Here is a 21622-nt window from a genome sequence, read left to right as displayed (position 1 = left end):
TTTCTATATGTTGTCTGCTCCAACTTGTATTTAATGCAATCATCTACTGCCAAACATCTCCAAAATACTATCATCTGATCAGCAATGCTATTGCTAGCCCCTCGAAGCTGACTCCTTGTTATCCCCTACCTACTGAGGCCCCTAGATGGCTATCTCCTATAACAAATTGACTATTCTCTGATCAAAAAATAAACCAACTCTCTCTCTCTCTCTCTCTCTCTCTCTCTCTCTCTCTCTCTCTCTCAAATTGTAAACGTATTGAATGACTAAGCTCCAACTTCCAAAAACGTTTTTTTAATTTGCATGGACAGCTTTGCCAAGCAGTGGCCTTTTAAATCCATTTTTTGACATTGTCCAACCATTTAATTAATTTTTAAAATTAAATAATCTCAAAATTCAATTTCAACCCTTCTAACCTTACGCAAAATCAAATGTACACATACATTATTAAATTGGCTAGGCCATTTACAAACTAGAGTGATTCCCAATCTTTATTAATCCTTAGACTCTTGTTAATTAATTAATTAATGCTAGTCCTTGGTACCACCACCGACACTTATTGACCAAACTACTGCTCTAGGGTCAAAATTGACACCAACTAACCCTCAAAGCCCAACTAACATAACTTGTCACAACTTTTGCCTTTGACATCCACTGTATCCTCGTGATCCTTTGCATATTACCATGAAATAACTACCATGTGCATCACATGTGCTAAATAATCTAGCACATTGATTAATAACTTAATGAGATATTATCAACAAGATTAAAGCATCTTAAAATTTCAAGTCCTCATGACAACCTAATAGAGTCAAGTAGAATATGTCGTGAGACAACTCCCCAAGTTTGTTAGTAGTATTGGGAGAAGCAAAGGACCCTTCGAAGGAATCTACCAATGATTTAGAGGTCACTACAACATTTTCCTAATCATCCTATCCTCCAAACCCAAGAGTTATAAGCATGGATTGCGCTCTCAAGCCTATAGGATAATGACAATATTATATTTACACACATTAACTGCTTTTTTGGTGTAGAAAGGAAATATTGTGTAGAGTTGTTGAAGGTTCACCAATCATGTACCCCATGGTTTCAAATCTACATCATTTATGACTAGTATGGGAGGTTTCATGTCCTAGGAAGATTATAGGACACGCCACCAACTTCTATATATAACTTTTTCAACAAGGGAGATAATCTCCACTCAATTGCTTTCATGCAAACAAGAAGCTTGAAATTGCATCCCATCCCTAGTGACAACAAAGATGGGACATGACGATTCCTCTTTTTCCCATTCGTTGAGGAGCAACTTTTCAATCGCACAATAGAACAAAATGTCTTAAAGAGCATGGGCTATTCAAAGCCACCTTCTTTACCTATTGGGAAGAGACGAAGGACCTCCTACCAAGCATTTCAAGAGATCTTCAATTTCATGTGGATGTCCAACAACATGTCAACATGCCTCGCTAATCTCCTCCTCAAAGGCCAATCACCTTACTATTAATAATCTATTAAGGCATTGGCCAAGATGCTTTGCAATAGACTGTACACCCCCCCCCCCCCCCCATATCAATCATGACAACATAAACCAACTTTATCCAAGATAAAAGCATCTTAGATAAACCAACTTCATCCAAGATAAAAGCATCCTAGATAGTATATTCTCCTTGTTTGAGGTGGCACGTGGACACGGCACAACAACCAACAAGTTGGTTGTACTCCTAATCTTTGAGGCATATAATAGGGTTGATTGGGACTTCTTGGAAGTAACCATTGCACAACTAGGCTTCCCTTAATATCAAGTTAGAAGAGTAATTGCACTATATAGATTGGTCACCAATACATTCAACATCAGAGAGCAAAGACGAGCAAAGTTTCAATCAAACAAGTTTGTTTATCAACCATGTTCTTTAGCCCCATACCTCTTCCTACTCTTTGTAAAGTTTGTCATTTATTTTGCCCAACAATTGCGTGGCATGTCAAGCCTTAGGCCCCTAGTGAGGGTTGAGGTACGAATATTGAAATGCAAATGACACAATCATATACATTGAGTTAAGGATGATGAGGCATTGGAAAGAGTGAGACCAACATCCAACTATTCTACACAAGTGCCGAAATCAACTAGTGAATAGATTTTATTGCTAACCCAAATTCTACCACCAAGTGGAGCATCCAATTGGGTTTTATGTTGAAATAGTCAAATACCTTGGTCTCCAAGTGAGACTTAACATTACATCAACCTAGCAATTTGTCCCAATAACTACATCCAATGAGAGCTTTACTTACTCCATCCAACATAAACTAACCTACTAACATATGGTCTGACTACCTACCACGCAAGGCACCTGATACATTGCTTCCTAATGGTGGTTCTCTTTGTATGATTCAACTACATTGCCTTGTGTAGAACTTCCTATGGACCAATTTGGACAAATCCAAGGATCACATGTTAAAGTGGCTTGGGAGACCATCATCACCAACCATCCAAGGGGAACTTGGAGATTATTGATCCACAATATTAGCATCAAAGCCTACTAAGCAAGCCAATGGCCCAAGGACTTACTTTAACTAGACAAGAGGGCTTGCAAAAGTGTAAACCTTGGTTGTATGGGAAGTGGAGACCATCTTTTAGGTAGATCTTCACTATAGACCAAACTATGCAAGCAACCTGCTCTCAAGTGTGGCAATGCATACCGAAGGACCTCATGCAAATGCCCTAGACATGCCAAAAGGAGATTAATGAACATCATATTGTCTAAAACCCATGGATTTGAGATCATGGCATGTTACAACCAAGAGAGTTCTCTCACATCCAATGGGCTAGTTGGGTGTCTAGACTTGATAGCTCTATCAATGTGTGGAAGGATATACAATTGTAGTTCCAAAGGCTCTACAACAAATTGCATGTTGCCAAAGAGGGTTAGGTGTCGAGGAGGGAAATTGTAACAATTTTGCAAGAGTGGATAGATTCTCCTCTCAAAGAGCCTAAGCAACCAAGAGAAGCACAAGTTACTCATTTCTTGTCGATGGGCATCCCTTTGCAAGTGTTAGGCAAACTTGGTAGTCCCAAGCAAGTCAAGAGCTCCAACAACAATTCTTGCTTTCTTGGGGTGGTCATGACTTGTTTTCACAATACAAGCAAACAATCCTAAGCAATTGTACACTCCATAGCTTCTTTCCCCCATACCCCCCAAACTATCTTGAGAGGTTTACACAATTGGTCATTTTGTGATTTTGAGACAACTCCAACTAAACTATTAAGTACATGTACTACTTCGAAAAATTCTTCTAAACAATACACTTGGCCACAATTTTTACATTTGAAAAAAAGAAACACCATTCACAACTTCCCCTTTACCTACCACAAAGTTCCTAACTAAACTCTCCCTTACCTAAGCTTTGCAAATCACTATGAACATAATGAAAAATACCTAATGCAATTCAACATCGTACCCTCCACAACCATTGGCCATGATACCCCTCTTACTCTCCACCTTGACATCATTCATCACACAAGGATTTTGACCTTGGTAGAGTAAGGAAACCCACTTCTTTCATTATAGTCACCAACCTCATTTTATTCTTGAAATGATTGTAATGGGCCAGTGATTGGCTTTTAACATGTTGCAACCACAAAGAGGGTCACACAAATTGGGTAGGGGCATGTTCATCATATGCTTCTTGGGCACCTCCAATGCATGCCACATGTTCTATGTGGTGCCATTGTGGTAGATCTATTCTCTATTCCTGCATCCAGTTTCAACAATGGAGATCACAGAGCAGTCCTCTCTCAACAATGGTACCAAGGTGCATGACTTTACTACTTTCTCAAAGAGCCTCTACAATCTCAACATGGTGAGGGTTTGGTCGCTCGACTCCATGGACCAGGACCATGAGCAGCTTTTGCAGTAACAGAGTTCGTGGTCTGTAGAGGGACTGCAAGTGGAACTTCTTGCTGAGTTTGTGTAGTCGTCACCACTGGGTTTATAGCAGCACTGTTGCAACCTTATTCAAATTTGAAACAGAAGACTCGATTAATTAGACAAGAGGACACACCTTTACTGCAGAAGCAAGCTTACTGCAACAGGCAGGCCTTCCAAACCATTGATAATATATACATCTTAAAGTCCAGCTGCAAGCCAATATGTGAGGTAATACACAACTGACAGCCAATCCACAAAACTCCGGCCAATCCATGCAAGCAATGCATAGACTGGTGGCAAGTTGATGGATTTAGTTGATGGCAGGCCCCTTCATGTGTAGAGAGCCCATTCAAGTATTATCCAAAACCTGAAATGTCTCAAGCTGAAAATGTAAAACAGCACTTTTGAGAGCTTGGGAGATTACAAAAGGAACCAGAAACCACCATCAAATAGACCAACATGTCTTTGACTGGTTTGCCTAAGTTCCCACATTGATCTCACAGGCACACTCCTAAACTCTGCTGGACCCCACAATTCTGAGAATTGTTGTCTTACTAACTTCCTACCATCGATACAGACTAGGCAAACCTTCACCTTCACAAGTGCTGGTAATCAGACTCTTTAAACAATAGGTCAATCTGTTATTGTACTAACTTCACCAGCACAAGGAAACAACAAAAATGAAATCTAGATACTTATACAACCAGCTGAACCCATCAAAAGCAGTGCTACAACCTTTTCTCAAAAAACAGAGCTAGAGAAAAGAAAAAACAATAAGATCCATAGATCCAGATATTCTTGTCCGACGAAGCTCTGAATACAGCAGTTGAACATCGTTCTGAGCAGCTTTCCTTAGGTACTGCCAAACATACTTAATAGTTTCACCTTTTTATATAAGAGCCATTACAACAGAGAGGACTATACACAGGGTCAAGTAAGAAGGTTTTTATTGGCAGCTTCGCTTTATTTTATAAACCAAGGACATAGAAATCTCCTACATTGTAAGGCTCCCCATAGAAAGGAAAATGGTGAATTCAAAAGTACTGAAGTAGAATACGAGAAGAGGTAATTGTTGGCTACAATCCATTGTAAATGCTGATATCTACTATACTCTAGAGTTCTGGGGATGGTTTTCCTTGCAACTCCTGTGATAAGATTACTCCCTAGAATACTAACTTGCAAGACTGTAGAAGTGACCTCTCTTCTAGTTTATCTGAATATATATAAGTAAAAGTAGATATTCTGCTAAATGTCCAACAAAATAAACTCCACATTCAGAAACAAGAATGCTCAATTTCAAATATTCCACTTAATCATATCCTGAAATTTTTTCAAATCCTAAAATTCAAAAATGAAGGCTTGGCTGATGCTTGGCTGATGCTTTCTCAAGCTTGTTCAAGAAGTTTACCCCCCTATTCTGCTGGCATTGTCCGGATAATATCAGAATCACCTGAGATAATCAGTAACCAAGTAACTATCAGGAGCTTGATCGTGACAGGCTTACACGTATGTATGAAATAGTAAGCTGTATAAGTTTCCATCAATGATTATGTAAAAGAGTATGACTTACCAGGATCAGTGATGCTAAGACAGCACACTCTGTAATACCTTCCACAAGCAGTGCCAAGATCTACATTGTCTGCATAACACATACAAAGTGAGCCAATGAGAATCAAAGAAGCTACTCTAAAAATTTTGTTAAAATATGAAACGGTAGGTTTAAACTCACTTCCAGTATAATGATGTACGCCAGTCTTTGAAAGCATTGCATAATACTCAATTTCTGACTTTCTCAAAGGTGGGCAGTTGTTTGCAATAATGATCAATTTACCTGCATATCAGAAATGTTTACCATGCAGCAAAGCAAGGTACCAATCAAACCCCAAAGTGCAACTTAATAGATATGTACCCTTGCCACCACGCAATGACTTCAATGTAGTTTTATATCCCAGAGTGTACTTGCCACTCTTCATAACAAGTGCAAGCCTGTTGTTAATACTTTCTTGAGCCTTCTTCTGAAAGGAAAAACAGGATTTCATCATTTCAAAACTCTTGAAATCAATTGCTAGGAGGTTTTGCAGACTCTGAAGAGAGCTCTTTGTGGATATTAACGCACATAGGAACAAACCAAACTACCTTAACTTGAATGACATACAGACTTATCAGAGTAGACATAGGTGATCAGAAAAGCACAGCCCTGCTGTATTAACTCAGGAACTGAGACACAACAAGAGTTACGGCACACTGTAATTCTAAATTCTGCCACAATTTATCCTAAAATAGAAACCAACAGAAAAGAAAAACTCACACACTCGTGTACACACTCACACATGCTCAAACCACTTGAGCTACAACCCCGTTGGCAAACTGTCCAATTTTGTCAATTTCACTTTTTTCTATTCCACATGCTTGCACAAAAGATTATACCCTGATTGATACATCTTTCTGCTCCTTGATCATCAGCAGATCCCCAAGCTAGTCCTCTGCTCTGTAAATCTCCACTGCTTAGCACCACCACGTCACAAATAAATTGAGCTTCGTTTAGCCAAAAGTCAGCCGTTCGATGTCCAGTTGTCAAGAGCCTCTATTTCAAGTTAGCTTTTCCCTCAAGAAACCATCAGCGTAGCACAGTACATCTTTCACCTCCTCATAACGTCTTTATCGCTATCTGCATACTCTCATGCGTCAATGTACAAGTAGGCTGGGTTGTTTCGAGACAGCCTCAATGATGAAACAGCCACATGTGATATATTACGACAGTGCCAGACCATTCAAAGCATGCTGAACCAAGAATCTCTAATAACTCACATCAATTCTAAAACAGAGTCTCTCTCTGATACCACATGTGGCATATGATGGCATTGCCGGACCGTTCAAAGCATGCTAAAGCAAGAATGAATCTTGATACTTCGCATATTCTCCAAAACAGAGTCTCTGATACGACGGTCGCCGCAGCCTAATGCACAGATATCCATGTCCACAGAGGTAACTTGTCCCAGGCAAAGCGTCGAAGCAAAGAAATTACATACCGTTTTCTTTGCTGTCACCATTATTGCGAGACACCGGCAGCAGAGAGCGAGCCAGCCGACGCGACAGCCCTCCCTCCCTCCGTCCCTGCAACGTCCTGCTACCTGAAGGTCTACGAGGGCTGGAGAAATTTACGTCACCCAAAAAAAATAAACACTAAGAAGTCCTTCACATCTTCACATCGAGTTTAAAAGATAGTTTTGAAATCAAAGCAGCGAGAATATTCTCACGTACCCATTGCCCAAGTGTTCCTCCGAGTCTCCAGATCGACTCCTGCCGACTCCCGACTCGAGCTTGGGGCTCTACGTTGCAATGTTTCACGAAAGTGCCCCACAGGATATCAAGCAATGGCCAAAATAAAAAACCTAAATGGCTAACCTTTTTTAAAAACAATTGAACATCAATGCAAATAATTTTAAAAAACCAGCCACCCCTGATGTTGGGTCCAAAGAACTCGTTGACATTTCAACCCTCGTGGAGCAAATGCAGAATGTGCAAACACGTCAAGACATTCAATCACATAGAGGACAATGCTAAGGTATCTTGATCACACTTGTCACCTTCTCTCTCCAATAAATCAACAAGGGGTACATTGACTTTGCTAAATGTGGTATCTTCTTCTTCTTTACGGGAAGAATCCCCAGAGAAGCAGAACTCTCTTTTTGGTTCACTCAAACATACCATTCTTGGGATATACTTAATTAGTATAAGTTCATGGGTAAAGGTTTCTACTTTGCCCTGGTCAACACACAGCAAAGAAGAGACTGGATACTGGCATTAGTTGTAGGATTTAGAGCAAACTTTATTTATGCCATCCCTTGGTCTCATCACTTTAGTCCATAGTGATACTCTGTCGCATGATTGTCCTACACAAATTACTTTTCTAGGCCTACTAGACTAGTTGGACGAAGAGGGAGGAGTGCTTGTAGAAAACTTTGGGAAATGTCCTAAATATTGTGGTGCTAGCCAATGGTCTTCTTTGGGCCAAGAAGGAGACATGCATACTATAGGATAGGAGAAAGGAGACCCTTGAATCTCTCGAGGTATTTGACTCTCACGACATTGAAATAATGGTCAAAGTCAAGTTCAGTCCATTCCCAACGTCCTACTATTTGTGCTACCAAACTGGCCATTATGCAAGGGATTGCAAAACCAAATGGCACATATAACAACACCCCCTTAGCAATCTAGAGAAGTCTCACACAAAGGAAGAAGATGCTAAAAGGATAAGCAGGGATATCATTGCTAAGAAACAAAAAAAGCTACTAGCAAATAAAGGTAAGAAGATTCAACATGCAAAGTCGAGCAAGAGTAAAGCAATACATAGTAAAGGCACAAATCAAAAGAATGCAACAAGATCCATACCAAACTAGGTAAACAAAATATCCCACCTCAAAGAAATGACAAAAAAGGGAAGGGTAGCAAATCTAAAGGCAACATCTCCCTTAAGGAGCTTGCAAGCTTACCCTTAGTGGATAGGAACATATATTACCTCCCATGCTAATGAAAATGATAAATTATAAGCCCTTGCTCAAAATTTAGAAGGGTTCTTCTTTAATAGTAGTTAATCTAACCTCTTGGTTCCATGAGCAATATCATATAGTTCCCCTTTCACGAATAATGGATTTAGTTGAACACGAGAGTTTCAGTCCTACTTAATATAGGTAATGTCAGATTGTCACCCTAACAACAATCTAACACCCATTTAAGAAAGGTCACTTCACAATAAATTAAATATGAAAGTGATTAACACTATGATTGGCTCAAAGGGAGTGTAAGCAAGGGAGAGCCAACAATCAACCCCTCCATCGTAGCATACTCACACATTTGGTCCCCTAAAACAATGTCAGCTTAGGTTGTGTCCTTTTACGTAAGTAGTCACAAATCACTCGACTCTAATCTAAGTAATAACGTAAAAATCCACCCAACTATGCAGGTTCACCCGTCCATAGGATGGGGTCATTCATACATCCATCTGCTCACTTTCTATCCACACACATGGTAATCTTTAGTTGTTTAAATAGTTTATGCTAGCACATTGTTTTGATATATACAAACATCTTCCTTCACTAATCATTACACAAGGTTCATTGCATGATTCATTTAAGCACAACACATCAATCAACCAATGCATAAATATTTAGCAAACCAAAACTATTGATTAACCTAAGTTCCAATGTACCAATCTACTTTTGGTCTTCTAGTCCACCATTGGTATTGGCCTAAGCGATTGCACATCTCTTCCTTGGCAACTAGCATGGTGACACATTGTTTGATAACCTACTTCAAACCCAACAATCAACCCTTCCACTCCTCCAAGGGATGTTGCAAACTAGGGTTGGGTTGATTATCACCTATCTCATGCCCATGATGCTAGGTGGTTTTTCATATATATGGCTCACCTCACCCATATCGAATGGTCCACAATGTTAATGGTCGTGCTACTCCAAGGCTAAAGGGTTTCATATTAGTGTGCAACAATGGAAGGATAAAAACACTACTAAATACATTACAAGATCACAATGAATAGAAAAGAATATTATAAGAACACAAAAACTCAAACAAAATATACTTTAGAAATGGAATCCATATACTAAGGCTAAAAAATAATACAAATGTGTTGAGATGTTGAGCTCCACATGAGCTAGCATCCACTACACACCTTAGTGGTGTAGCATGACTTTACTCACTAGGGTGTTAGGTGACCGATATGGAGGATATGCTAGTGATTCTACAATTGGACTATACCCACATAGTTTACTCTTTGTTGTGGCACATTCATTGTGCCACCTCATCTATCCTTAGTGGGCTCACACTTAGTAATTGTATGTCTAGGATTTGTATATTAGTCTTTTATCATATTATAGACTAAGCCTTTCGTGTGGAAAAAGAAGAAGATTTCAATAGTACTTCTCTATTTACTCAAGCCTCCATTGTGTGTATTGCTCGTAATTGCTTCACCTCTCTCTCCTCTTGTTTGTTTACATGGTATAAGAGTTGTTCCACGTAGAGCTCAATCAAAGGTTGAGGTGAAGGCGATAAAGCGTGAAAGTAAGCAAGTAAGCAATGGGTAAGAAGCTCTTTTATCTTATTCAATTTGCCTTGGAAGGAGGAACTTGAGGCTGGCAGTGTTGTAGTATTCAATTGCAATGGAACTTAGCGGGCACAAAGAGTTGTGTGTGTATTACAAACTAATCCTTCAGGACTTTTTCGCAATGATTTTTTCTATCAAATGTCGTTTTGGCCTCCATTCTGGCCTTGTAAGATGATGGAATGCAATTTTTGGGTATATTGCAAATTTGGTTGTGTTTGCTATTTGCAATTGCAGAGGTTATACATTTTGAATCTCAGAGACTTCAAGTGTTTTCTAGGTTACAAACACAAAGGGCTTCTGCATAAAGATTGCATATTATTATTATTATTATACAATCAATGAAAAAGATTGTGTGTTTTGGTTGCAGTGCACCTATTATTGGCTTAGTTGCAAATTGCAGCTTTTGCAAGGTTGCTTGTTTTGTCAAAACGTTTAACAATTTTAACCAAATTATCAGCGAGATAAGCTTGATAAGAATAATTATCATGCATGGAAGTTAAGGATAACAAATTTCTTAACGAAAAAAGGCATTTGAAATTATGTTGAAGGAGATATGATAGTAGACACCCGAAGTTCTTTAGCAAAATGTTACTGCAAAACAAATAAAGGCTAAGAAGGATTGGGAGTAGACATAAATTAAAGTAATGTATTGGTTATCTATGAGAATCACGCATAGTATAATGGGCTATTTGCAAAAATATGAAACCCCTATTATCGCTTCAAAGGATCTCACAAGGTTGTTTGAGATTAGCACAAAGGCCAGAAAGTTGCATCTCAAGTCAGAGCTATATCAAGTTAGAAGAGGGAATCTATCCATCATTACTATACATTAAATATCAATAGTATTGTGAAAGCTCTTGGATCATCAATGTAGTAGTTGATTATAATGATATTGTGAGATCATCTTTAGATGGACTTGGAGATGAGTACAATAGCTTCAAGTCATCTATGAATACTAGGGACGATACCCTTGACTTTGCAAATCTGATTTCTATGTTAATACTTAAGGAGAAGAACCTTGTCTTGGATTCCTCTTCTTCTCAAAGTAAGAGTAAGTTTGAACAAGTGTTCTACTCTACTAGCTAAGGTAGAGGTCATGGTCGAGGCTAAGGTGGTGATTGTAGTCAAATTTATAGTGCACAACAAAATAAGAGAGGATAGTCCCAAGGATGAGGAAACCAATGAGAGCTAGTTGTAGGTTTTAATTGATAATAGAATTTTGGTGATAGTAGGGAATGCTAGAATTGTGATGAGAAAGGTAGCATTTCTAATAACTGTTTCAAAAATTTAGAAATGGAAAAAAGTAGTAAGAAAATTATACTTCCACTGGTAAAAACAATGATAACAAAAGTGAGCAGCTCTTTGTTATACAACATCTTATGAATACTATTTTTGATGATGTTACATCTAAGAAAGATGTATGGTATGTAGACTTAAGTGTCTCTAACCACATGACTTCTCATGGAGAGTGGTTTAGAGAGATGTGTAGTCCAAAGTCTCCAAGTTGTGTGAAGACAAGGGATAGTACATGCCACCCCATTACTCACATTAAAAATGTTTCATTGTGTATGCAAGATGGTAAAATAAAGTACTTAGCTGATGTGTTGCATATACCAAGCATAACTAAGAGCATGGTTTCTATTAGTTAGATAGTGAAATAGGGATTGCATGTTGATTGCGAAAGGTGAGGGTGTTGGCAAATTATTTACTCTTGGGTTTTCTTAAAATGAATAAGACAATGTTTGTACAAGATTCAGGTGTTGTGTGGTTGATATTGAAATTTGGCATAAGCAAATTGGTAGTGATGTGTATCATTGAAAAATATGCAATCAAAATAGATCATGGATGGCTTACCAAAGTTTTGAGTTGATGGGATGCATAAAGTGTATGCAACATGTCAATTTTGAAAAGGAAGTAAGCCATGCATTTTCGCATTAAAAGCATGTATGTAAGAAGCCACTTGAGTTGATGCATTCTAATGTATTAGGTCTTACAAAGACTACAACCATGTGTGGTTGCAAATATTATGTCTTCTTCATTGATGATCATTCTCAAAAATTATGGGTTTATTTTATACGCAAAAAGGCCACTAGTTTTGAGAATACAATGGGTAATGCCGATGGATCTATTGAGTGCTATAAGACAAGGCTAGTTGCCAAAGAGCATGCACATACTCATCCCATTGATTATGAAGAGACTTTTACTCTAGTGGGCTAAAATGGCTACTGTTGAGAAATAACAAATGATGTATGCTCTAGGAAGAGATGCCCTGAATCCCATATGCACAGTGAGGAGAGTGGAGAAGTTGAAAAGCTATAAAAGCATGTACTTGGTTCACTTTTAAGGCAATGCTATTTTGTACTTTGTACTTCATTCTATGTCTTTGCCATGGTCAGCTCAAGATTGTGTTTTATGAGTCCAAGCCTACATCTTGGAACCTAGTTCACTTGAGCAATAGTTTGTCTTCTTGTCTATGTCACTATGAGTCTTGTTACCGACTTTCGTGTGCTATGCTCTAGATCCATGTTTTCCCACAGCTACTATGAGGGTTATCATAGGAATGGTTGCATAAAAGGGTAGGATCATGCATTAGATGGATGTAAAAAAATGCCTTCTTGCATGGGGTTCCAAGAAGAAGTTTATGTTGAGCAACCATGTGATTATGTGGATGATAGTTATCTTGATTATGTATGCAAGCTTTGTAAGGCCTTATATGGCCTGAAGCAAGCACCTAGGGCTTGTCATAATAGGATTGCAAAATATCTTGTAAACATTGGATTCCATAGAGCATAGTTTGATTACTCACTTTATGTATACAAGAGGGATGCAAGTATTGTGGTCATTACTATATATATAGATGGCTTGATTATTGTGGGTGATAGTGAGACATAGATCAACCATGTATAGAGTCTTTCCAAGGTTGAGTTTAAAAACAAGGACTCAAGACAGCTACAATATTTTCTTGGTATAGAGGTAATCAAAACTCTAGAGAATATATGGTTGTCACAGAGACAATATGCTTTGGATATGTTGAAAAAGTATGGCATTATGTATAAACAAAAATTGGGCATCCTTATTTATTTTATTACCATTAGGCCATACATGAACTATACAATTGGTTTGGAGATTCAGTGTATGCAGCTTCTATGAAAGCCACATTTGGATGTAGTGTAATACATATTGCACTATGTCACACTTGGCTATGACTTATTCTATGTTGTGTACCAATGGACTTGTATATGATTAGATGGATGCACATTGGTTGGTAGTATTTCATACAAGAGTTCTACTAGTGGTTTTATGTCTTCCTTTGGAAGTTGCGTTATTACTTGGAGTAGTGAGAAATAACTTGCAATTACACTATCTAGGATTGAGGGAGAGTATAGGGATACTATATTTGTAGCACGTGAGCTAGCTTGGCTACACAAGCTATTAGTGATTTGGGACTACATGTGGACAAGAAGGTTATCATCTATGATGATAATCTTAGTAGCATTCAGCTAGCTAAGAATCCAATGTATAATGCATGGACCAAACACATACAGATTCATTGTACCATTTCATTTGAGAGCAAGTTCTAGCATGTGACATTGGCTTGCTTTATGTCAATATAGAGGATCAGGATGCAGATGTTTTCAACAAGGCCTTGGGAGTTGAGAAGCTTCTATGCTTCAAGACTATGGTTAGAGTACATAAGCTCATGTTGAGCTTGAGGGGGAAGTGTTGACATGTTGAGCTCCATATAAGCTAGCACCCATTACACAACTTGGTGATGTGGCAAGACTTTACTCACTTGCGCATTAGGTGACCAACATGGAGGATATGCCAGTTATTCTACAATTGGAATACACCCATAAAGTCCACTCTTGGTTATGGCACATTCATTATGCCACTTCATCTACCCTTACCAAGGCCACACTTAGTAACTAGATGTACATATGTTTTAGTAATTTAATATTAGTGTTTTATCATGTTATAGACTAAGTTTTTTTTGTGTGGAAGAAGAAGAAAGAAGAAGAAAAAGATTTTAGCCCTACTTCTCTATGTGCACAAGTCTCCATTATTTGCATGCGCTTTTGGTTGCTTGACCTCTCTCCCCTCTTGTTTGTTTACAAAAGCTACGAGCAATGAGTTACCGTTACCATCACTAGTCTCCCTCTCTTCAAATGGGAGTAATAGTGTAGAAGGATGAGTATCCAAGTGATTAAAGCAAATAACTAAAGGGAAGGGAGGGAGGTTACCTATAAATAAACATGAAAATAATGCCAAACTAGTTGGCTAGTTAGCCTCAAAATAGGCATAAAAACAAGTTGGCCAACATAGATATGGACTAGCATAAAAAATTGAAATGCCCATATAGAGACTCATATACCTATGAAATGTACTTCGCTAACACCTCTATCAATAATGGGTGATTAGTATAATAAAAGATACAATGATAATGTCATATCATATAATACATACAACAATGATCATGGGATAGTGCCATGGATACCCAAGTAGTGGGTGATCTAGCAACCACCAAGGTGCCTCTAAAAGACATCAATGTCAATGTTGAGTATACCAATCCCTAAACACAGAAATTAGTCACAATTGAATCTTGATGCCTACCACAAACTAGCTCTCAAAGAGCACATCATGACCATGGATTCCTTACCTTTAGTTAGAGTACCAAAGTGGCCCCTCATATGAGCTGAAACTAGGAGCAAAGACTGCTTACTATTAAACAAAACATCGTGGCATGAACTTGGAAATCAACCATCGAAATTAGTCATAGTTGAATCTTGATACCTACCATGAACAAACTCCCAAAAAGCACATCATGACCATGAATTCCAAATTGCCAAAGTGCTCCCCCCATGTGATAATAACTCTTCAAAGGAGTCTTTACCCTTCTTTTTCTTCTTCTTCTCCTCCTCCTTCTCCTTCTCTTTCTGTTGTGCCACTAGTTCCTTGCACTCTTTTGAAGATACCCTTCCTTGTCATAATGATAGCATTGTACTTTCTTCTTCTACTACTTGCCATGCCTCTCTAAAGTTATAAAAGGATCATGCTACCACCATATTGAGATGGTAGCCACCATTTTTAATGCAAAAAAGCCTCAAGCTCAAGTAGCATAAAGGTCATATACTCAAAGTTGACAAGTGTCATAGACCATCAAACTCAGGAGGAAGCTTGTAGAGAACAATTGCCACAAGATGTGCTTTTGGATGAGTGGACTACATGTATCAAAGTTGATCGTCTATCTATCCCTTGAAGAATGAACAGTTGAATCATATAAGTCACCTCAAACCTAATAGTTTAATGGTTGAATCATATAAGAATGAATGGTTGAATCATACAAGTCACCTCAAACCTAATAGTTCAAAGTTGACTATAGAGGATCATTGCTTGCATGGTCAATTGAGCCTCATACATAAGTTGTAACTTCTTCCACACTTCTAAAGTCATCCTACAGGAGGTAACACCTAGAAGAACTTCTTTAGAGATGTATCAAAGAAGAGTAGAGTAGGCAATGGAATCCTCTACTCCAAAGTAAGCAATCCTTCCTCATGGATGTTTTCATCCCAATCTTCTAGAATAGGGGAGGTCATCAGTGACACCTAACGGCTCCTACAACAATGTACCATGAGTGCTTTGACACAAACCAGCCTTTCATGACAACACAGCAATAAACATAGTTACATCCTTTAATCTTATCATCAATAGAGCAACTTGGAGGCACCACTTTTAGAGAAAATGTAGAGAAGAGTGAAGAGGTTTGAGAGAGATATGCACTTTTAGAGAAAACGTAGAGAAGAGTGAAGAGGTTTGAGAGAGATAGGCACTTGTAGAGACATAGCCCATGACCATGAGTTCATTAGTTTAAGTAGTATAGCTCAAAACATAGAGAGAGGAACAAAAGTGAAGATAATGTGGTGACAAAAGCATGGTAATCAACACTGTAATCCATCCTCTAAGAATGTTAGTATAAAAACACAAATTTGACACAAGCTTGGCTAAAACCACTGATTGTGAGAGAGCATATTTAGTTTTAAAAAAAGTTAAAATTGGTGACAAAGATAACAAAATTTTAGCTATATCAACAAATTGTTAGTAGTCTTGGCAAAGTGGATAATTAAAATGGTAGAAAATCTAGTCAAACCACAAATAAAACAACAAAATATAGGGAAAATTGGCAAAATCTAGGGGCAAGCTACAAAAATATGGGTTGTAAACTACTTGCACAAGCTATATAATTGTAACAAGCGGGATACATAGGAACTAGGGGTTAGACACCTAGTCACACTAATCAAGGTATATAAGGTGTAAGGGTCCTAGTTTGGGGCAACCAATGATTATCAAGAACTTACTCTTCACCTTCATCTTCAATGGCTTTTTCCTTCTTTCTCCCCACTTTTATGCCTTTCTCTCTTCTCTTATAGTCTTTCTTTCTCTCCTTGCTCTCTTTCTCTCTCTTTAGCTCATTCTCCTCTCTCCTTTGAGCTTCGTCCATTACAAGTGGTATCAAAGCATTAGGCTTTGGTCATTTTCTTATTTTCTCTTCCTCCCTTTTCAAATCCCAAAACCCTAGTTACTCAGGTTATAGGTATAGGTATAATAGGACGGACCACAGTTAGAGTCTTAGCTTTTTGGAGCAAGTAGGAGCTATGACTGGAGACTCAGACATATCTGGAGGTAAAATGGCTAACTTAATAGGTTGTCACTCCTTTTCATGCAAATTGTAGGGTTTCTAGGCCAAGTTTAGAGACTCATAGTTAGAAGAGAGCAAAAATCTCAGTTGCCTCAACCCTCCTCTCTCTTCTCCTACAAGTTGCCATGGCTGCCAGCCTGAAAAATCCCCAAGAACTTGCTTGAGCTTGCCCCCAAACCTTCATCTAGTCCTAGAACCTCTTCCTTGACACCATTAGCTTGAGATCAAGCAGTGAAGTGGGGGATTGCTGCCCTAGAGGCTTGCACGGCAACCCCCACAAATTTCAATGCATTTTTGCGCTGGCTGCCCCAACTCTCTTGCTCCCCTCCTACTACTCTCAGGCACTCTTGGCCACCCTAGGGCACTCCTTCAACACTCCTCCCTTTCCCCTTTTGGCACTCTTGGCCAAGAAACAAACTCAAAAATATGGAAGCAACTAGATAGTTTAGGTAGCCATGGATTCTTCACCTGAAGCTATCTCAACATTGAAGCTCAACAACCCAAGCCCTCCCACCTTTGAGAGCTCATCCCCCACAAGCTCCTTCAACCCCCTTTTGCCTCTTCTACCCAAATTGAAGACATGGAGCTTAGTATGCAGATAATTTTTGTGGGCATGCATGAAAGCTCCATTTGAAGCTTTCCTTTTTGAGACTCAAGCTCAAGAGCAAACATGGGAGCCCCATCATTAGTGGAAGCATTCAAATGCTTGAAGTCTTCATTCATTGGAGTGCTCTAACCAATCAGGCTTGCTTGATGGAGCAATTGGTATCATGATGGGTTATGCTTTAACTATCTTCCCCAAACATTGAAGAGATATGTCAATTTGATCTTAATCTCTCATCTTAATCCACTCCTGAGCTTAATCCTTTTGTTGGAGAGATTAAAGGTTGCATAGGCTTTACTATTTCAATCCCTCATTGTATGCATGTGTCCATTGAAAATCAATATCATGTTTTCCTCCTAATGCATCATAACTAATCTTGAATTAATTGTAATTGCTGGCATTAATCCCCTCTTTATCTTGTGTGCCTTGGATTAATCTTAAGTGAGCAACAGACCTTTGTAAATGGGTAAGTGGTAGCTAGTGAGTCACTGGACTGCCAAGGTAATCCCTATCCAAACTCATGTTCATCCTTGCATCTCATGAAATGACCCAATGTTTCCTTGCCAATGCATCTCATGCTGATTTCTTAATAAAAACGTTTGCCATGTATATCCAGCTGAGGAAAAAGGCTTATTCCAGGCAAGATGTGGACTGCATCCAAATGGCTAGCCAAAAAAGCAAAAGTAAGGCCCATAAAGAACTCTAGAGGGAGATTAGAGACTCCAAAACCTCCATGAATGATGAACCTAGCTCAACATAAGATTACCATGGTGATGTGCATGAGGAAATGCTTGATATGGATCCTTACAGCTTGTTTAACCACACCTTATGTCAGCATGAGCTTCATCGCATGGAAAGACATAATGACATGGCCACCAACCACCGCCAAATGATATCCAAGTTTGATGAAGCAATTGAGCAAGTGGCCCTCTCAAACTCTAGAGCTCAACAAACCTTGGAGCAACTCACCACTCTTATTGCTTAGTTAGCTACAGCTTCATTCCAAGATAAGGCAAATGAATCTAAGCGCGAATCTAGATGCCTGCCACCACCACTGGAGCCACTGCATGGCCCATAGGGCATCCTTGGATCTAGAGGTATTTTCCCTTATTCCTATGAGATTGGTGAACCCTCTCATGTTCATAATGAGCCCCTATTGAGCTCCCACATCAACTATGTAGCCAACCCCTTGAAGGGGATGCAATGGCAATGGAGAAGGAGAAGAGGAAGATGTGGGAGAGAAGAGCACACACAATGTAGGCGCTGTCAAGAATTATATGACAGTCTTATTGCAATTTCATATTATATATGAATAAAGAATATGGGTGATCACTATACACGGGCAAGGCCCAAGGGCCTTTTATTGCAACAACCTCCCACTAAAAGGCCAATGGGCTAGGGAGTGAAAAAACAAAGAAAAAGGAAAAGAGATAATGTGAGGAATTATGACATCTCACCCAATGCCCAATCGGAAAGCGAGCTATGCAATAAGTGAGAATCTTTGCAAAGAAGAGTCAAGCATCCTCGAGTCCATGACATCCAGGAGACAAGCGATCCCGCAACTCCATACAGCGGAAAAATCCAAGAATACTTCTCATGAAGCAAGCACAACTCATGAGTGCAAGGTTGTAATGCATAAGCATCAGAGTAGCGCATAGCATCAGCGTGGTGCATAGAAGATAGCTGAGAGCACATAGACTCTCCAAAGTCAATCATAGAAGAAGGGCCAGCATCTTGGACACATGTCAGATGGGGTCTTAAGAGAGTATGCCGCCTCAATGAAGCGGACGATTGACATATAGCTGTAGCATCAACCATAAAGCGCACTGAACATGCATCAAGAGGCTTGAGAGATGTCTGCGTCTCATAAAAGATAGCATGACAGATGCATATAACCTATTGGGCATCCAAATCCCATAACATGTAAGCCTGAAAGTCACCATCTCCATAACCAAGGAGGATACATCTGCGTGACATAGGCATATTTAGCATACATACAAATGCCTGGCAACCAAACATCCTCAAGTAATCATAGGAGGGTCTCATGCCACTCCATGCCTCGTATGGTGTAATACCATCCAAAGTCAAACATGGCATCCTATTAAGCAAGTAGACTACCGTCATAAGGGCCTCAGCCCAAAAGCCATAAGATAACCCATCTGTGGTATGCATAGAAGCAACCTTTGCCTGTAGAGTTAGGCACATGCCATGAGCAATCCCATAATACCGTGGGCATAGGAAATCAATGCCAGACTACTGACAATAGGATTGAAAGCTAGGAGAGATAACATGACTCTCATAATCCATTTGTAAGCACCTAGGCATGCAACTAGCAGAATCCATAAATCTGTGAAGCATAAATGTGACATCCTCAATCTATACCAAGGGAAAAGCCCAAACATGATGAGTAGCATGATCCACGAAGGTCACAAAATGTGAAGCTCCACCAAGTGACTGGGTAGGCATAGGTCCATAAACTACACAATGGACAAGATCTAGAGGATCATGCCTCTCTTGATCACCATGAGCCAAAGGGGCTCTGTAAGGACCATAAGAACAATCGGGGCAAGCATCAAGATCTGCATGTGACATAGGAGGCAGCATGGAGTCTGAATGAGATAAGATCTCCATCTCTCTGTTATGCATATAGCCTAGGCGATAATGCCATAACAATGCATGTGGTATCCGGATAACTACAACCATAGAATCTCCCACATGAGAGACATGCACTAGGTAATGAGAACCAACTCTAGAACCTCTAGTCAAAACCAAGCAACCATGGCTGATCTTCCAAGATCGATCTACAAGAGAGACACTAAAATTTGCATCATGCAACTGACGGATGGACATCAACCGAACATAGGAACATGTAAGACATCATGGAGCATAAGAGAAGTTCCATAAGGCAAAGCTAGGTGTATATCCCTTGTACCAAGAATAGCATAAGTCTGCTCAAGGCCCAAAGAAATGCATCCATTAGACTCCTTGTAAGTAGAGAGCCATGCTCTATGTGGAGTAACATGACAAGATGCCATAGAATCCAATAGCCAATCTGAGGCATAGGTCGTATCACTGAGCAAGAAAGTTGTAGAGGACAGGAGTACATGCTCAACTGCATCATCATGGGTAATAACATGTACCTCACCACTAGTAACAGTGGTAACACTCACTACATCTCCTGTATCTCTAACTCTCTGCTCATGTTGAGTCCGTCTCTGTCCCTACTACTCTCTAATCCATCTAAAGCATTTTCTTTGAACATGCCCAAGCTTCCCACAATGGAAGCAAACAACATCTGAAGTAGAAGAACCTATAGAAGACGACAAGGAATCCAAGTCATCATGAATAGGGCTATCCACATCCAAGGAACTCAAAGAGTCTAGGGCTGTCCCAACATAGGGAACTTGCTCATCAAGACAACTGTCAGTAGAAGCACAAGTGGTAGAAGCATGCTGCAAAGGCTCATGAAACCTCAACAGATAGGAGGACATAAAGACATCAACCAAGGATCCAAAAGCTCCCACAAGAAGAAGAGTTGTAGCCAACTGCATGATATAACCAACCATAGTACGGTAAAGCATAAGACATCTATCATAAGAGCATATGGTATTCAGCCATGAAATCAGCCCATAACCATATGCATATGCATAGCTCTGCAGTACATAATGCCATTTGGGAAAATCCAAGTCAAGCCAAGATTGGCAAGAGGCAAAATATCCTACAAGAGTCAAGCTCCAAGAGAAGCCCAAGTATCTGTACAACAACATCCAAATAAGTGGCTCTGTAAAGTACATGACAGTAGACAAAGTGCATAGCCGGGTAAACATCAAGAGCAACTGATATCTAACCTATATGGGCAAAAGCAACCCAACTAGCATAGAAGCTAGGCAACATAGAAGCAACAAAGCCATAACTACAAAACCCAAGCACTATCAAGAAGTCCATTGATCAAGGAGTAATTGGAAAAGAACCAAGCATCAATGAGCAATGACAGCTCAATAACCAACTGCCAAGACAATGGAGCAAGCAGTGCTCAAACATGTATCTGCATCCAAGTAAATACAAGATCCATAATCGGGGCATTAAGGGCCAAATAGCATCCAAGTTGCATAAGTGATAAGCCAACCAAATGCAAATTGCTCCTCAAAATTCTCAAATGCAAGTCGATTCAAGCCCAAAAATTTGCCATACTGCAGCCGACGAACCCAAAAGCATTCACATCAGACATCAGTCCCATAATGGGTAGCACATGGCATAAACCTTGTCAAGTGAAATGCCAACTG

The 21622-nt window shown here is 39.4% G+C and overlaps 1 protein-coding gene across 1 annotated transcript; it reads right to left on the bottom strand.

Moving 5' to 3' along the window:
- Positions 1 to 4003: 4003 nt before the first annotated feature.
- LOC148018424 (large ribosomal subunit protein eL30-like) lies at positions 4004 to 7200 on the bottom strand. Its single transcript, XM_087662114.1, has 6 exons — positions 7182 to 7200; positions 6950 to 7068; positions 5830 to 5935; positions 5650 to 5751; positions 5491 to 5559; positions 4004 to 5370 (listed from the first exon to the last, which is right to left on the bottom strand). Exons 1-6 carry the CDS (start codon positions 7183 to 7185, stop codon positions 5333 to 5335), a joined length of 438 nt encoding a protein of 145 aa, XP_087518240.1. The 5' UTR covers positions 7186 to 7200; the 3' UTR covers positions 4004 to 5332.
- Positions 7201 to 21622: the final 14422 nt, after the last annotated feature.

Source organism: Lygodium microphyllum, chromosome 21 (genome assembly GCF_053477565.2).
Source record: "Lygodium microphyllum isolate KBCC chromosome 21, Lygodium_microphyllum_v1.1.10, whole genome shotgun sequence".
NCBI lineage: Eukaryota > Viridiplantae > Streptophyta > Polypodiopsida > Schizaeales > Lygodiaceae > Lygodium > Lygodium microphyllum.
The sequence above is the reverse complement of the archived record's forward strand: the minus strand, read 5'-3'. Positions and strand labels throughout refer to the sequence as shown.